At 37.1% G+C, this 14,257-nt stretch overlaps 2 protein-coding genes across 4 annotated transcripts; one reads left to right on the plus strand and one right to left on the minus strand.

Annotated features, from left to right (window-relative positions):
* Positions 1-2,107: 2,107 nt before the first annotated feature.
* Positions 2,108-6,132, minus strand: LOC119070015. Of its 3 annotated transcripts, XM_037174295.1 has the most exons (5): positions 5,332-6,132; positions 5,232-5,273; positions 4,718-4,720; positions 2,681-4,350; positions 2,108-2,371 (listed from the first exon to the last, which is right to left on the minus strand). In XM_037174295.1, the coding sequence occupies exons 1-5, from the start codon at positions 6,016-6,018 to the stop codon at positions 2,284-2,286; spliced, it is 2,490 nt and encodes an 829-aa protein (XP_037030190.1). In that variant the 5' UTR covers positions 6,019-6,132; the 3' UTR covers positions 2,108-2,283. The 3 variants fall into 3 exon arrangements, with proteins under 3 accessions (XP_037030190.1, XP_037030188.1, XP_037030189.1); XM_037174293.1 differs by having other exon boundaries at positions 2,108-4,350; positions 5,332-6,131; XM_037174294.1 differs by lacking the exon at positions 4,718-4,720 and having other exon boundaries at positions 2,108-4,350; positions 5,332-6,131.
* A 1,648-nt stretch (positions 6,133-7,780) lies between these two features.
* Positions 7,781-9,042, plus strand: LOC119070017 (DNA excision repair protein ERCC-1). The gene is made up of 3 exons (XM_037174298.1): positions 7,781-8,296; positions 8,441-8,614; positions 8,676-9,042. The coding sequence occupies exons 1-3, from the start codon at positions 7,883-7,885 to the stop codon at positions 8,862-8,864; spliced, it is 777 nt and encodes a 258-aa protein (XP_037030193.1). The 5' UTR covers positions 7,781-7,882; the 3' UTR covers positions 8,865-9,042.
* Positions 9,043-14,257: the final 5,215 nt, after the last annotated feature.

A 14,257-nucleotide genomic window follows, 5' to 3' on the forward strand; every position in this document is an offset into this window, starting at 1 on the left:
TGCATGGAAATTTGATTGGACAAATAATCTCTACTTTAACATAGAATTTCTGAAACTGATTTAGTCAATTTGTTTTTGCGATAACACTCAGTCAGTATGCAGTCTGGCGGCTCAATACGGTTTGGGAAAAAATTGATGCTGAATCAATCCACTAGTTTAGTGGTATGGTATATCGCGCTGCATAAAAAAGCCGTCGAATCCGATATTTTGAACTTTTGTATGGGAATCGGCATTCAAACGTTAATATCTCGGATGTTTTTAAAGCCTGATTTTGCTAGGATTGCATCTTTTAATGAGTTTTATAGATTGGAATTATAGATTAGAATTTTGAGTAATAACTTTCTTCTAAGTATTTCACCCAAATCGATAAAACTCAATAAAAGATGCAAGCCTAGCAAATTCTGGCTCTTGTTCTTTAAAGACAACGGAGATTCTACATTCAAACACAGAAAAGTAAAGATTAACATTAACAAACGCCCATGTCACGGAACCTGTTGAATTTTTGAAGCTGTTGAGGATGGTCTTCGCCTAAAGTCCAGACAAAGTCGCCAAAGTAAGTTGGCTTTAGTGACCCTTATATGACACACGACAGTGTCAAAAGTTCGAAAATCATAGTCTCTAATCTACTGTCTTTTGAGACGTAAGTTACCACGTTGTTCGAACTCCTTAGACGTCTTAACCCCTTGTCTGTTACTATCGACGCTGTTTCATTATCTATCAGAGTTAATTTTAATCTCTGAGCTAACACACACGTTAGAATGCATGAGTACGATGGCTTGAAAGGTGTGGTAATCGACATGTGCGCCATCTGAAAATAGCCGAAGGTGGCTAACAAAAAAAAAACATTCGGTTTAATTCGTAAAGTTTTCCACATACGATTTTTAAACACATTGACGCTGACGCTGGCCTGTAAATATGTTGGCACTCAAACCTGTAATCGATTTTGAATCATGGTTTATCAACATTATTCAGTGGTGCAAATTTCTTTTATTCGAAGAACTATTTTTATTAATTGAACTGTTGAGAGCCTTAACTTTTTAGCTTTTCCTACGTCGTTGATAGACAATCATTTATAGTACCGTTACAGTGTAACTAAAATGGATCCCACCAAAATCAAGTTTTATTTATTTATTTATTCATTCATTCCAAACGTCGCGCCTTCGGCTTAGGATCACAATCAGCAACTCGTCAAAATAAACATCTGGACATAGATGCTTTATATTTATAAGACATGTGTGATGATATCTATTAGTCCATTCATTTCACATTGTGCATTTGTTCAGTTGTCGACTATAATAGTTCACAGCATCTTCTTGCGAAAGAAAGAATTTTTTATTATATCGTTAAATATTCCAATTAGTCTCAATTGTAAGAACATTTCACCAATTACAACATTAAAAATCGAGTTTAACACTGACGCAATGTTAAGCTTAAATTTTTCATTTCAACGGTGAGTTAGAGTCAAACGTAGCAAATAAAATCAAGAAATACGAACACACTAGCACCATCTATGGGGAAGAGAATACGAAAGTTGTTTTGGAAAACGAAAAGCTTTCTCTTGGCACACCCAACATTTGAACCGTCTAGTTGTGTAGAAGAACCTTTCGAACTTAAAGGATTGACTATTCACTAAACCTTATCGTTCTTGTCGTTCAACTGTTAGAGGAATGTCATTGAATGGCAGGGTTTCATTTACGTGGTAGGTGATAGAATGCACTATGCAAAAAATATTTAGGACACGGCTTAATGCCTGTGTATGTTGAAATGGTAACTCATCACATATTTCGCAGCGGATTTGTACCTTTGTTTGAATGATTACGTATCATCTGTTATCGACAGCGACGACAAACGTTAGCAATGGACTGAGGTGATCCTTATGCGAATCTAATGAAGTAAAATGATTTTATATGAATCTCTCTATTCTCGTCTTTCTCTTTCTATAAATGTCTTAATGGAATAGAATTATACGATGCGACGTTTACGAACGAGTTTCAACATGCAAATCGAACATGGGTGCCATCTACTTTCATTTTCATGATAGAACTTATTTCTCGAAATGACGAAGGATGTCGTTCATTCGTTGAAATTTAAATGAAACTTTCGTACGTAAATTAACATAATTTATTCTTTTCTCTTTCTTAAAACTATGTTTAAACCTCTGTACTTGCAAGGTGATATTTATTTTATCCAGAACATTCGTTCAACGCTTTCTACTGCCATCAAGGGGTATAAGCGTAATACTTTACTTTGAGAATGTTGTTGGCTCTTTCTTCTCACTCCAATCTAATTGCCTGCAACAACTTGTTGTGCGCCTTCGATCGATGGTTGGGTCGAAGAATCTATAGTGTAGTTCGTTGTTGTTCGATGAGCACATTCAATTGGCATATTTGCTGGAACTTGTGCTGGTCCAGAGAGATTGTTTGATGCCTCAGTCGAGTCACTTGTGACCGTTTCATGAGCACCTTCAACACAAATATTGACCGGAACTTGAGCCGGTCCATCACTGCTGTTCGATGCTGCAGTCGAGTCACTTGTGACAGTTTGATGAGCACTTTCAATCGGTATATTCACCGGTACTTGAGCTGGTCCATAGATTTTGTTCGATGCTTCAGTCGAGTCACTTGTGGCCGTTTGATGAGTACCTTCAATCGGTATATTCACCGGAACTTGAGCTGGTCCATCACTGCTGTTCAATGCTTCAGTCGAGTCACTTGTGACCGCTTGATGAGCACCTTCAATCGGAATATTCGCCGGAACTTGAGCTGGTCCATCACTGCTGTTCGATGCTTCAGTCGAGTCACTTGTGACAGTTTGATGAGCACTTTCAATCGGCATATTCACCGGTACTTGAGCTGGTCCATAGATTTTGTTCGATGCTTCAGTCGAGTCACTTGTGGCCGTTTGATGAGTACCTTCAATCGGTATATTCACCGGAACTTGAGCTGGTCCATCACTGCTGTTCAATGCTTCAGTCGAGTCACTTGTGACCGCTTGATGAGCACCTTCAATCGGAATATTCGCCGGAACTTGAGCTGGTCCATCACTGCTGTTCGATGCTTCAGTCGAGTCACTTGTGGCCGTTTGATGAGCACCTTCATTCGGCATATTCGCCGGAACTTGAGCTGGTCCATCACTGCTGTTCGATGCTTCCGTCGGGCCATTTGTGGAAAAATTTGTTTTCAGCGACTTCTTGTATTCTGCTATGAGCGCAGGATAGTTGTCGTGTTGGTATGATGAAAATATGTAGTTGAAATGCAGTGTGATTGTGGCAATGAATGCCTTGTTTATGACATCCCCATCAATATTCTTCAAAGTCTTCAACAATCGTTTTATTTCAGCCAGATGCTTTGGTCCATCTCGAAGGCCAGCTTGTCCCATCAAAATAATGTTCAAGTCTTTTCGTGAACGATTGGCTTGCTTCATTGAGATCTTCGTTTGTTTGTTTTCGTTGGTCGTAATATCAACGAATAGAGCTTCAGCATTGCCCAGATAAGTTTGCAGCAAATCCAAGTTATGTTCGATCTTTTTGATCAGTCTGTCTTTAGATCGTGGCAAGTTCGGATCGAATCTATTGAATGCTAGAGATTGCAGATCGGAGCCATTACTAGCAGATGCCGACAATTCGATGCCATTATTTACAACTTCATTATCGATAAACATGGCTAAATCATCTCGGAATCTAGTCCGTTGAAGTTTGGTGCCCCGAATATGCAATGTGATGTTTTGCGACCAAGTCAGGTTCATTTTAATACCATAAGTACCGTAAACGTTATTTAAAAAGTTGAAACCCTTTAAAGTTGATGTTAACGGTCGGCATCTGTCTTTTGTTAATGAAATTGATTCCCAGTGGATATTATCACGTGTGCGAGGAGATCGTTGAATTTCCGATGCTCCAGAATATTTGTTCATTCGAGTGGCATTGTTGCTATTGGTGTTACTTGGGCTCAGATGCAATACGTTTTGGGAACTACTTCTTTTGTCCTCACTAGAATATCGCGAACGATATCCTTTTGAGGTTTTTCCATTTTCCACAGTGTCTCGCTGGTGAATGGGGGAGCGTGAGCGAAAACGGGAGCGACGTGAGTTATCAGAAGTATGAAAATGGTCGTCGACTGATGAGCGAGACGATCGCTGATTCTCCGATAATTGAGAATGTTTGCTCTTTTGACTGGCAGCGTTGTTATCTTCGTCTGTCCACGCATTGGTCTTTGATTTAGCTGAAGACGACATCTGGCTAGAGTGAGAATCTTCCTCACATGTCTTTGCGTGTAGATGCGTCGAAGTAGAGCTAGTGTTTCCTGGATACACTAGAGATGAGTGATTGCGGGAGTGATGAGAATTTTCGTAAGTCTGCAAATTAAAAGAAAAAAAACTTGTCGTTAGAGCATTTCATTATCTAGTAAAAATTATTTCAATTGACTGGTGACAAGATCTGTTTGTAAGGAAAAATTCTGATCTGATTCAAAATTGAACTTTTCGTCACGTAAGTTTTAGCCTAAAGACAAACAGTCGAGAAAAGTTGTTCAAGGACGTGTGCAAAACTCTTTCTACTTTTTTGTTTGAAGAGGCAGCGGGACATAGCCGAGAAGTATCGCCAGATTTAATTTTTTTGGCGATTCTTCACACTTTAGTCAAAAAAAGAAAAAGAAAAATCGCCAGAATGTCAGGCACGCCAAGAAAAAGGGGAAAAATACGTTTTTGATTGCTTGAAAAAGACATCCTACAGTTTGACTATGGGGTCGAACAAAATGCATTTACGCTGTGCGCAATTTTAAAAATGAACACTATCAGTAAACTTGACTAGTATTTTGGTAACAGACACATTAGAGGCTTGTAGACGTATTAGGGTTCCAGGCGTATTACGGCTACGGACGTATTATGGTTACGGACGAAATATGATTACGGGTCGTACGGGGCTAAGTCGCAGCAAACGCTCCGACTGTTCTGATGCCTTGTTTTTTACAATTTTTTTTGTCAAATATTGAGAACTGGCTGCACATCCATTTGATTAGGTTATTCACTGAAGTCGCAATTTTCATTTTGTAAATTGAAAGGCATTCCTCTGGATTGTACCAGAAATACGGGGCTGGGAAAGTGTAATAATTAAAATCTAATATCTCTGACAGCGCCCTCATCTCGAATTTTTTAAATTTTTTGATTGAATTGCTGCCCTTACAAAATTGGCGAGTACCCCTAGATCACTCAACGATTAATCTTCTTGTAATACTTACAAAACGACTACGACGACGGCTACGAGTACCTTGCTGGTTTCTCTGAAAACAGAAAGAATTAACCGATCGAATTAAGTCAAGCCGTCCATCTCACACTTACCTCTGAATTAAACGAATCTGATTTTGGATTGATTGATTTCGCGGATATTCGACGATCATCATATTTTTTCTTAGGATTGTCTCTCAAAGCAGTGGCATCATAGAATCGATCGCACGATTTCAATCTAATTTTCTTGCTATGATTCTCGCCGTCGATACGTTCAGACGAAATCGACATTGAACGTTTTTTGATTGCAAGACGAGTATCATCTTTCGGCTCAGATTGTGAAGTAGCAGTCCCATCACCAGACGAAGTGGCACTATTGACCGGCGATGTACCAGTTGAGCGAAGTGGAGCAGCATGAGATTTCAGAAGATCTTGATTAAGCGATTCAACAGTACGAACACGCAAAGAGCATGACGTCGAAGTAGCCATGTTAATAAAGTCCTGTAGCAAAGTAGACGCGTTCACCGAATCTTGAAGAGAACAACTTCCAAGGTTACCCACATCGTTGTCGATCTTAATTTCAATGACTTTCGGATCAGTTGCATTACTTTCCATTTCTACCACTTCGGCATGACTACAATCCAGTGTGTTTTCGTCATAACTACAGGTAAGATCAATGACGACTGGCTTTTCAACCCACATTTGAATCTCATCATCACTATCTGATATCAAAAGTTCTTCCTTTTTCTCCTGACAAATCGTGGGCATTTCATCATCCATCGGTTTCAAATTGCTCTCCATCGTTTTTTTGTTAAAGAAAAAAACGTATACAATAACTCAAATGAACATTTAGACAAAAAAAATCGAATGAAGGAACGCTCAGGGTTGTCGTTGAATGAAGAATATCCATAATAATTCTACTATTAACTCTCAATCGTTCATTATGTTAGGAGGTTTACAACTCGATTTGATCAAGTTTAAATAAATATTTTTACGTGTTTCATTTTCATTTACATTGCCTAATCACGTAAAGCATTGTACTTACGAGGTTCCAAGTTGTTATTTGACAAGTAAGGTAACACCCCTCTTATCAAATAAACAACTTGGAACATCGGAAGTAATATACTATTACATGCTTATGCACGGTAAAGTGCACTTTACATCACTGTTTGCGACAGGGACAATGCACTTACCGTTCACAAACATGTAAAATGTGTTACGTCACTGCTTGTAAATGCTTGTTTAGGCAAGTGTGAGGTTTGCGGAACGAGCCGAAGGCGAGTGGAGTAATGACACGTATTTACTAACAGTGACGTAACATACTATGATCGTATCCAACGGGTGTCACTTAAAATTTTACTGTACAGTGAACGAATATATTTTACACATTCTACACATTCACTTGGTTTACTATATCAGCTGTTTTTCTATGGTTATAACAATCTGTGGGTTATATGGTTATAACAATGGCAAAACTGCTGAAAGTGATGAAACGTGTGAACGTGAAGAATGTGTAAAATATCAATTCGTTCGCTCTTGGCTTAGAACTTTCTTATTAAATTTACTCAATTCAATTCATGCAGACAGATAGTACAGAGCCTAGATATGTTAGACCTAGACATACCAGGATAGATCAATATATATCTCACAATTTGAAAACTGCCGGTTTTTTTTTGAATTACAGGATAATGGTGTTAAGTGTCGAGATAGAGGCGCCATGAAACCTTTGTTACATTGGGAAAGCACTGTTGTGTGGACTAGACTACACTTGCTCATTGTATTTGGAATCTGCTGAAGATTATCTTCAGCTTGCAGAGGAAAATGAGCGGAGAAGACATAACCATTTTGTGATAGTTGAAGAGGGGCTTTTTCTTCACTTCAGTTTCTTTTGATACTTTTAGAGAATCAATGGATTCCGATTCGAAAAAATAATCAGTAAATACCCATCAAAAAACAATTCATGATAAAAGAGCGTAAGTTTTTTTACAAAGGAAAGTCAGCAAGGTAACGCTGAGGCTGTAAACGTAATTTCAGTGGCATGTAATTTTTTAAAATTTATTTGTTGAAAAGCCAATAACTTTCACGCTACGCAAGGTGAGCTTGAAAATAAGAAGAATATAATATATTCAAATGTAAGATTAAATTAACCGAAAACATATTTTCTGGAATACCCAGCATTGTAAACGCCAATTTATTATATTTAACGAATATCGAATACCACTGTGCCATCTGGCAGTGAACGATATAAATCCAGATTACGTAAGCATTATACGTACATACCATACGTACAAACAAAAATTCATATTTTTATCTGAACAGAAGACCACGGCCTATTATAAAAGACCATACCTAAGCGGTCTAAGTGGGATAAACAAAATAAATCCGACTTGACAGAAGGAAAATTTCAAAAATTCACTAAGGTCGAATCGTTGAATTAAATGCAACATTCATCCATTAGCAAAATGATTGCGTTATATAGTCAGTTCCTGTTAACAGAAACCTTGCAATAACGTGTCCTTTGTACAAAACACAAATGCACACCGAAGCTCTGATAGCCCCCAATTATTTAGATGATTGAATATGTCACCGATAACCAAAACAAAAACAAAATTATTTCATTTCGTTGGATAACATCCTAAATAAATGGAAGTGTAACGATCAAAAAATGGATTCATTCCCGAACGATTCCTTCGACGAGGCATTGCAAGATTTCGACATTCCATCTGAAGCAAAAATTGCAAAATTGTCTCAAACATCTAAAACGAACGAGCAATCAACCGCCAGCACCACCGGATCCGTGACCAGTGAATCACCAAGCAAAAAGAAAGTAGTCAGCACAGCTAGCCATGCCATCTTAGTGAATCCGAAGCAAAGAGGTAATCCTCTCCTGAAATCGATTACAAATGCGGTCTGGGAATTTGAAGACATCGTGCCGGATTATGTGGTCGGTAGAACAGCATGCATTTTGTTTCTTTCGCTGAAATATCATAATTTGAATCCGGATTACATTCACAATCGACTGAAGTCGCTGGGAAAAATGTTTGAATTGAGAGTACTTCTCGTCCAAGTCGATACCAAGGTAATAGCGAATTGTTCATTTCATTTCATTTCATTTATTTCATCTTAAAAAAAGTTCTGTTTACATGACCTGCGTAACTCTAGTTCGTTTCTTATGTTTCCTACTCAACAACTATCTCAAGGATTCGGTTACTTAAAATTTTAGGATCCTCACAATGCACTTAAACATTTGACAAGAATATGCTTTCTGGCTGACCTGACCCTGATGCTAGCTTGGAACGCCGAAGAGGCAGGGAAAATGGTTGAAACTTATAAACTGTTCGAAAATCGGCCACCCGATTTGATTATGGAACGAACGGAACAATATCCACACCAAAAGGTAGGCTATACACGATTCGTTGTGTGACGGTAAATTGAATTCAAAGAAATTTATCGAACAGCTTGTTGGCGCATTGAGCAACATCAAACCGGTGAATAAGAGCGACGCAATGACATTATTGCAGACATACGGGAGTTTAGCGAATTTAATAAACAGCTCCGAAGATCGCTTGTCGCAATGTTCGGGTTTGGGACCACGAAAGGCGAAAAAGCTGTACGCAGCCTTCAACGAACCGTTTTTGAAGAAATGAGTTAGATGTTTAAAACGTTAATGGATGTGAATGAGTTTTCGATTTTTTTTTTTTGTTAATTTCGTCCGGTGATCTCATCGATCTCAGCGAATATCGGAAAAATATATTTGTTAAGGCCTTGAGTAGTTTAAGTGGAATAATTCATTGTGAATGGAATTGTTGAGTAAATATTTTCTGCTAAGCAAATAAATTTAAGCGAATAACTGAGCGACTCATTTATTCAATTATACAATCATGGAGGCAACATCAATCTATAAGAGGTCTACAACAGTGGACTATCGGGATTATTATCGACGTATTCTAAAAGCGAGAATTCCATTAGTTTTTCAGGAGTAAAATTCTTGAATAATTATGAAATTTTAGCTATATTTCGAAAGACAAAAGGGTTAGTTTGGTTTTTTTTAATAAGTTATTTATTATCATTCTAATTATAGTAATTGCGGTGTAGTTATTGCGGAATACAATATAGGAATAAGTTACTGTTTTAAGTTTGACTTTTAGGATTGTATTATATTATACTTTGATTATATTCTTTCGTCCGTTTGTCTTGTCGTTTAAATTTGTGTTAGTTTTGATCTTAAGAGTCAATTCGCCAAAACTTCGAACAACTTAAAAACAAGCCATCAGCGATTTTCGGCGGGTACACAGTAATCGATTCAGGTGATCCTCCTGAGTCATTTGCAACAAAAAAAATCCTCGAAATAATTATGTTTTCACGCCAGAAATCATGAAAAAATGTACTGCGCGAGGGTGACCAAAATAGTTTTTGTTGCATATCACCAAGAATACGTAACGCATTTATCTGAAATTATGGTCATTGGTAGATGTGTTGACGCCGCATAAGCTGGCCTTTAAAACATTTCGAAATTTTTCGTGTATGTGGTGCAGTAGCTATTTTAGGGGAAAAAATTCCAACTTTTGCAGAGTGTTTTCAAAAAGTTACAACGATAGACTTCGAAGATATGGGTGTCGTTGGGTAGGTAGTGACCTCTACTATCCATGACACCATGAACCTACCGCGGCACGACTTTCGTTGAGCTTCAATTTTGATTGAAGTATACTAACACAAAAATTCTCTATAATTCCACTTTTCTTCGCGTCTATTTCAATTTTTCTGACTTATGTGACAATTTTAAATCAGGGCTGCAGTTACTGGCACCTTACGCTTCGGGAAATTTCGTTTAGGGCCTATAAAATTTGAAACAAAACCAACTGATTCAATTGTGTCATATGTTCCTCCACTGTATCAAGTGTTTACTAGCATATTAGAATCATATTTTGTACTTTAGCCACTTACCGGAAGGATTTGGAAAATTTTCACAAATGTACGAATACGAGAAATTCGACATATTTCCAAATCCTTCCGGTAAGTGGCTAAAGTACAAAATATGATTCTAATATGCTAGTAAACACTTGATACAGTGCCGCACTGGCCATACTAGGAAGTCTGGAGATACCCGAGGAACATATGACACAATTGAATCAGTTGGTTTTGTTTCAAATTTTATAGGCCCTAAACGAAATTTCCCGAAGCGTAAGGTGCCAGTAACTGCAGCCCTGATTTAAAATTGTCACATACGTCAGAAAAATTGAAATAGACGCGAAGAAAAGTGGAATTATAGAGAATTTTTGTGTTAGTATACTTCAATCAAAATTGAAGCTCAACGAAAGTCGTGCCGCGGTAGGTTCATGGTGTCATGGATAGTAGAGGTCACTACCTACCCAATGACACCCATATCTTCGAAGTCTATCGTTGTAACTTTTTGAAAACACTCTGCAAAAGTTGGAATTTTTTTCCCCTAAAATAGCTACTGCACCACATACACGAAAAATTTCGAAATGTTTTAAAGGCCAGCTTATGCGGCGTCAACACCTCTACCAATGACCATAATTTCAGATAAATGCGTTACGTATTCTAGGTGATATGCAACAAAAACTATTTTGGTCACCCTCGCGCAGTACATTTTTTCATGATTTCTGGCGTGAAAACATAATTATTTCGAGGATTTTTTTTTGTTGCAAATGACTCAGGAGGATCACCTGAATCGATTACTGTGTACCCGCCGAAAATCGCTGATGGCTTGTTTTCATGTTTCATACAACTTGGTTGAAGTTTTGGCGAATTGACTCTTAATTTTTGTATTATTTTTTAATGGTTAGTGTCAGATTGCTTTTTGTCGATAACAGATGACAGCCGTCTGTAACTTTTGTCAAACATAAGTCATTCGATCGATTCGATTCGAGAGAAAAACTTGCTCCGAATCATCAATAGAGCAGGTTTATCATGGATTAGGAAGCAGAAAACAATCTTCCTTACGAACTGTTCTCAGTTCTTTTGTTGGTTTGTAAACGTCCAAAAGGCACGACCTAATATTGATAACACATTTTCGTTAAGAGGTTCCGAGCGTACGCTGAAATTGTAGCATACATTTCTGCGTTTCGAAATTTTTGATCGTTGATATCTTTTTACGAGAGCCCCTTTTAAAAAATATACGACCACATTTTCGAGTAAAAATATGTCAGCTTTGAATAAAAAATAAAATTGTCTGTGAAAGTTTCATGTGCGTTGAGAAAACTGTACCGATGCCCCAAATTTGCATCAAAGGTACACTTTTCTCAAAGCACATGGAACTTTCACAGACAATTTTATTTTTTATTCAAAGCTGACATATTTTTACTCGAAAATGTGGTCGTACATTTTTTAAAAGGGGCTCTCGTAAAAAGATATCAACGATCAAAAATTTCGAAATGCAGAAATGTAGGCTACAATTTCAGCCTACGCTCGGAAGCTCTTAAAAATGCTTCGATTCATAAGAACAAAGCCGAACTTACACCATGCAGAACGTAAAGTAAATATAGTTTTGAGTTGTTTTTTGTGGTTGGTTTTGTGGTATGATAAGCATAAATTGATATATACTTCTTTCCCTAGTTCTGGAAATAAAAATCGGCTTATAAAATGTTGTATGGCAACGCGATAAAAGAAATTTTTGTTTGGACTGTCCAAGACAACACTATTCTATTAAATTATTATTAGTAAGACACCGATTTGCTTCTTTTTGCATTATCGTTCCTAAGAATAAAGAATAAAAACAGTAAAAAACTTACACGAGAAATGTGAGTACTATAACTGTTGAAGTGTATAGAAGTAATACCAGTTTGAGTTTCACTTCCAATTTTCAGCAAACACGAAATATTTTTGTTCTAAAAATTTCGGGTCAATATAGAATTCACGATGAAACAACCCTCATTTTTTGTTGTTCTTATGATCGGTAAGTTATGAAGAAAATAGTATTTTGTGCATCCGACAATTGAAATACGACCTATTTTGCCATGATTTTTCATTAAGAAATGTCAGTTTTTCCCGAACAAAATCTATTTATTTATTCAAAGCGAAAAAAAAGACTGCTCGCATACGGCGCAGTCAATAAAAAAACGATCTTTTCAATCAACAAATATTACAATAAATAAAAATCATCCGCTCTATTACTTCCTAAAGTTCCAAGAATACATGCCGCATTGCCTCTTTGTATAGCAATAGAAATTTTCTGCAACAGATAATCTTTGGAACGTGGCTCCCCTGATGCTCTCTTCATCAACGATCCCAACTTGTCAATAAATTTCCTTGTTTCTGGACCCATGCAACCTAATGATTCAAAGGCAAGGGGGGTAAATAAATAGTTTTCTTTAAGACGTATATAATGATTATGCTTAAATCTCTCCGCTTTATCTGCAATAGACCCTGCTTTCTTAGAGGATTCACTGATGTATGAAGGAGCCAAAGTATCACGTATTGTTACATCCCATAAAAGTGATTTTCCATGACTCCACGGAACTACTGTCATACCATCAGGTCTTTTACCGTCGTCTCTAGAAATACCAGGTGGTTGCAAAATATTGGGAAATCCTGCAGAGGAAAATGCATGACCAAAAACATTATTGACAGAATCGTGTTTAGCAATAATCCCTATCTTTAATTTGCACGATAAACCATGCAAACCGTCCTTCTTAACCACAGCACCACAATTACACTTGTACTCTTCACACAACTGGGATCCTAAACGAAGACCAACAGCAATTCTCGCTGCATTGTTATCTAATAGTAAACCTAGTTGACTCGATGGGACAACCTGCAGCCACTTTGAAGATTCTTTTGTAGATGACGCAAGTAGTCTAGCACGAGTAACAGGTTCACTAGAATCTAACATCTCGCTAAAACTGCTCCTAATCACCGGCAGGTCCCAGTTTCGTTGCACCTTTCTCATTTCATCATTATCTGGAATAAAATCGTTAGGAATGGTATCTACTATGCTTGAAATGTCATCATCAATTATTCGCAAATTAAATTTACTCAAAATTTCATTCGACAAATCAGATGATGAATACACAGATGACAGATAGGCAGGCATTGCCAAGTCTTCAACTTTCCGAATCCCCAATCCACCAAAAACTATATATCGTGCGGGAAAAAACTTCATTTCTTTACGATTTATAGTGCGAGAAAAGAATTACATGAATTTTTCTATGACTATACGATTGATTAAATTTAATATGGTGAATGTGAAGTGTGTATGTTTTCAAGTAAATTGATGTGTTTTGTCTATTTCAGTTGTCCGATGCACAAAACGTTCGTACCAAGACAGGAAATGACGATTTTTTCAGCACACGTCCTAATTTTCCGTACTCGCTTCGCTGGTGCTGAAAAAATCGTCATTTACTGTCTTGGTACGAAAAATGCTATTTCCTAACTTTTTGTATGCATTTATTAAAAATGATTTTCTAACATTCTAGGAATATTTCCATGTTACGTTGCAATCGATGATCCAACATCACCGGGAAATCTGTACTATCATGCAGCAGTGCTTCAATCGATGTGTGAATTTGCTGAAAACTGTAGAAATCAAAATACAGTGGTGAAAATGGGTGTACAAAAAGCCTGGTTTGGCGCAAATAACATACTTACTATCGAATATAACAACACAAGAGCTATATATTGGTAGTGATGTTAAATAATCGATTAATTAAACATTGAAAGACGAGAATTAAAAAAAATATATAAAACCAAACAGCAGAAATATTTGAGCTCATAAAAACTTTTTAGCTCTGTAGTCTGCACTCTGGATAAATATGATGAAATACGTAACCCGTTTCATTGACTATCTATCACTGATATAGTTTATTACCATAGGAATTCATAGGAATGAAAACAATGCAACATGGATCATCTTCCAAATAAATCCAAATAAAATTGGACATGAGCGATTACGCTTGACGAGCGATGAAAAAACGTATTTCGAGTAAATTAGAAAATCCTTCCAAAGAAACCGTTTCTCCTACTTCCCAGATGCTCAAGTTTCATTTATATTTCAAATTTTAAACTGAAAAAACTTAACTGC

The sequence above is a fragment of the Bradysia coprophila genome (genome assembly GCF_014529535.1).
Source record: "Bradysia coprophila strain Holo2 chromosome X unlocalized genomic scaffold, BU_Bcop_v1 contig_44, whole genome shotgun sequence".
NCBI lineage: Eukaryota > Metazoa > Arthropoda > Insecta > Diptera > Sciaridae > Bradysia > Bradysia coprophila.

Excerpts from the sequence above, each read along its gene's own strand:
- LOC119070017 (XM_037174298.1), top strand. The coding sequence starts at position 7,883 with ATGGATTCATTCCCGAACGATTCCTTCGACGAGGCATTGCAAGATTTC. Across the intron at positions 8,297-8,440 it reads TCGTCCAAGTCGATACCAAG|GATCCTCACAATGCACTTAA; the intron begins GTAATAGCGAAT and ends TTAAAATTTTAG. Across the intron at positions 8,615-8,675 it reads AACAATATCCACACCAAAAG|CTTGTTGGCGCATTGAGCAA; the intron begins GTAGGCTATACA and ends TTTATCGAACAG.
- LOC119070015 (XM_037174293.1), bottom strand. The coding sequence starts at position 6,018 with ATGGAGAGCAATTTGAAACCGATGGATGATGAAATGCCCACGATTTGT. Across the intron at positions 5,274-5,331 it reads CAGATTCGTTTAATTCAGAG|AGAAACCAGCAAGGTACTCG; the intron begins GTAAGTGTGAGA and ends TTCTGTTTTCAG.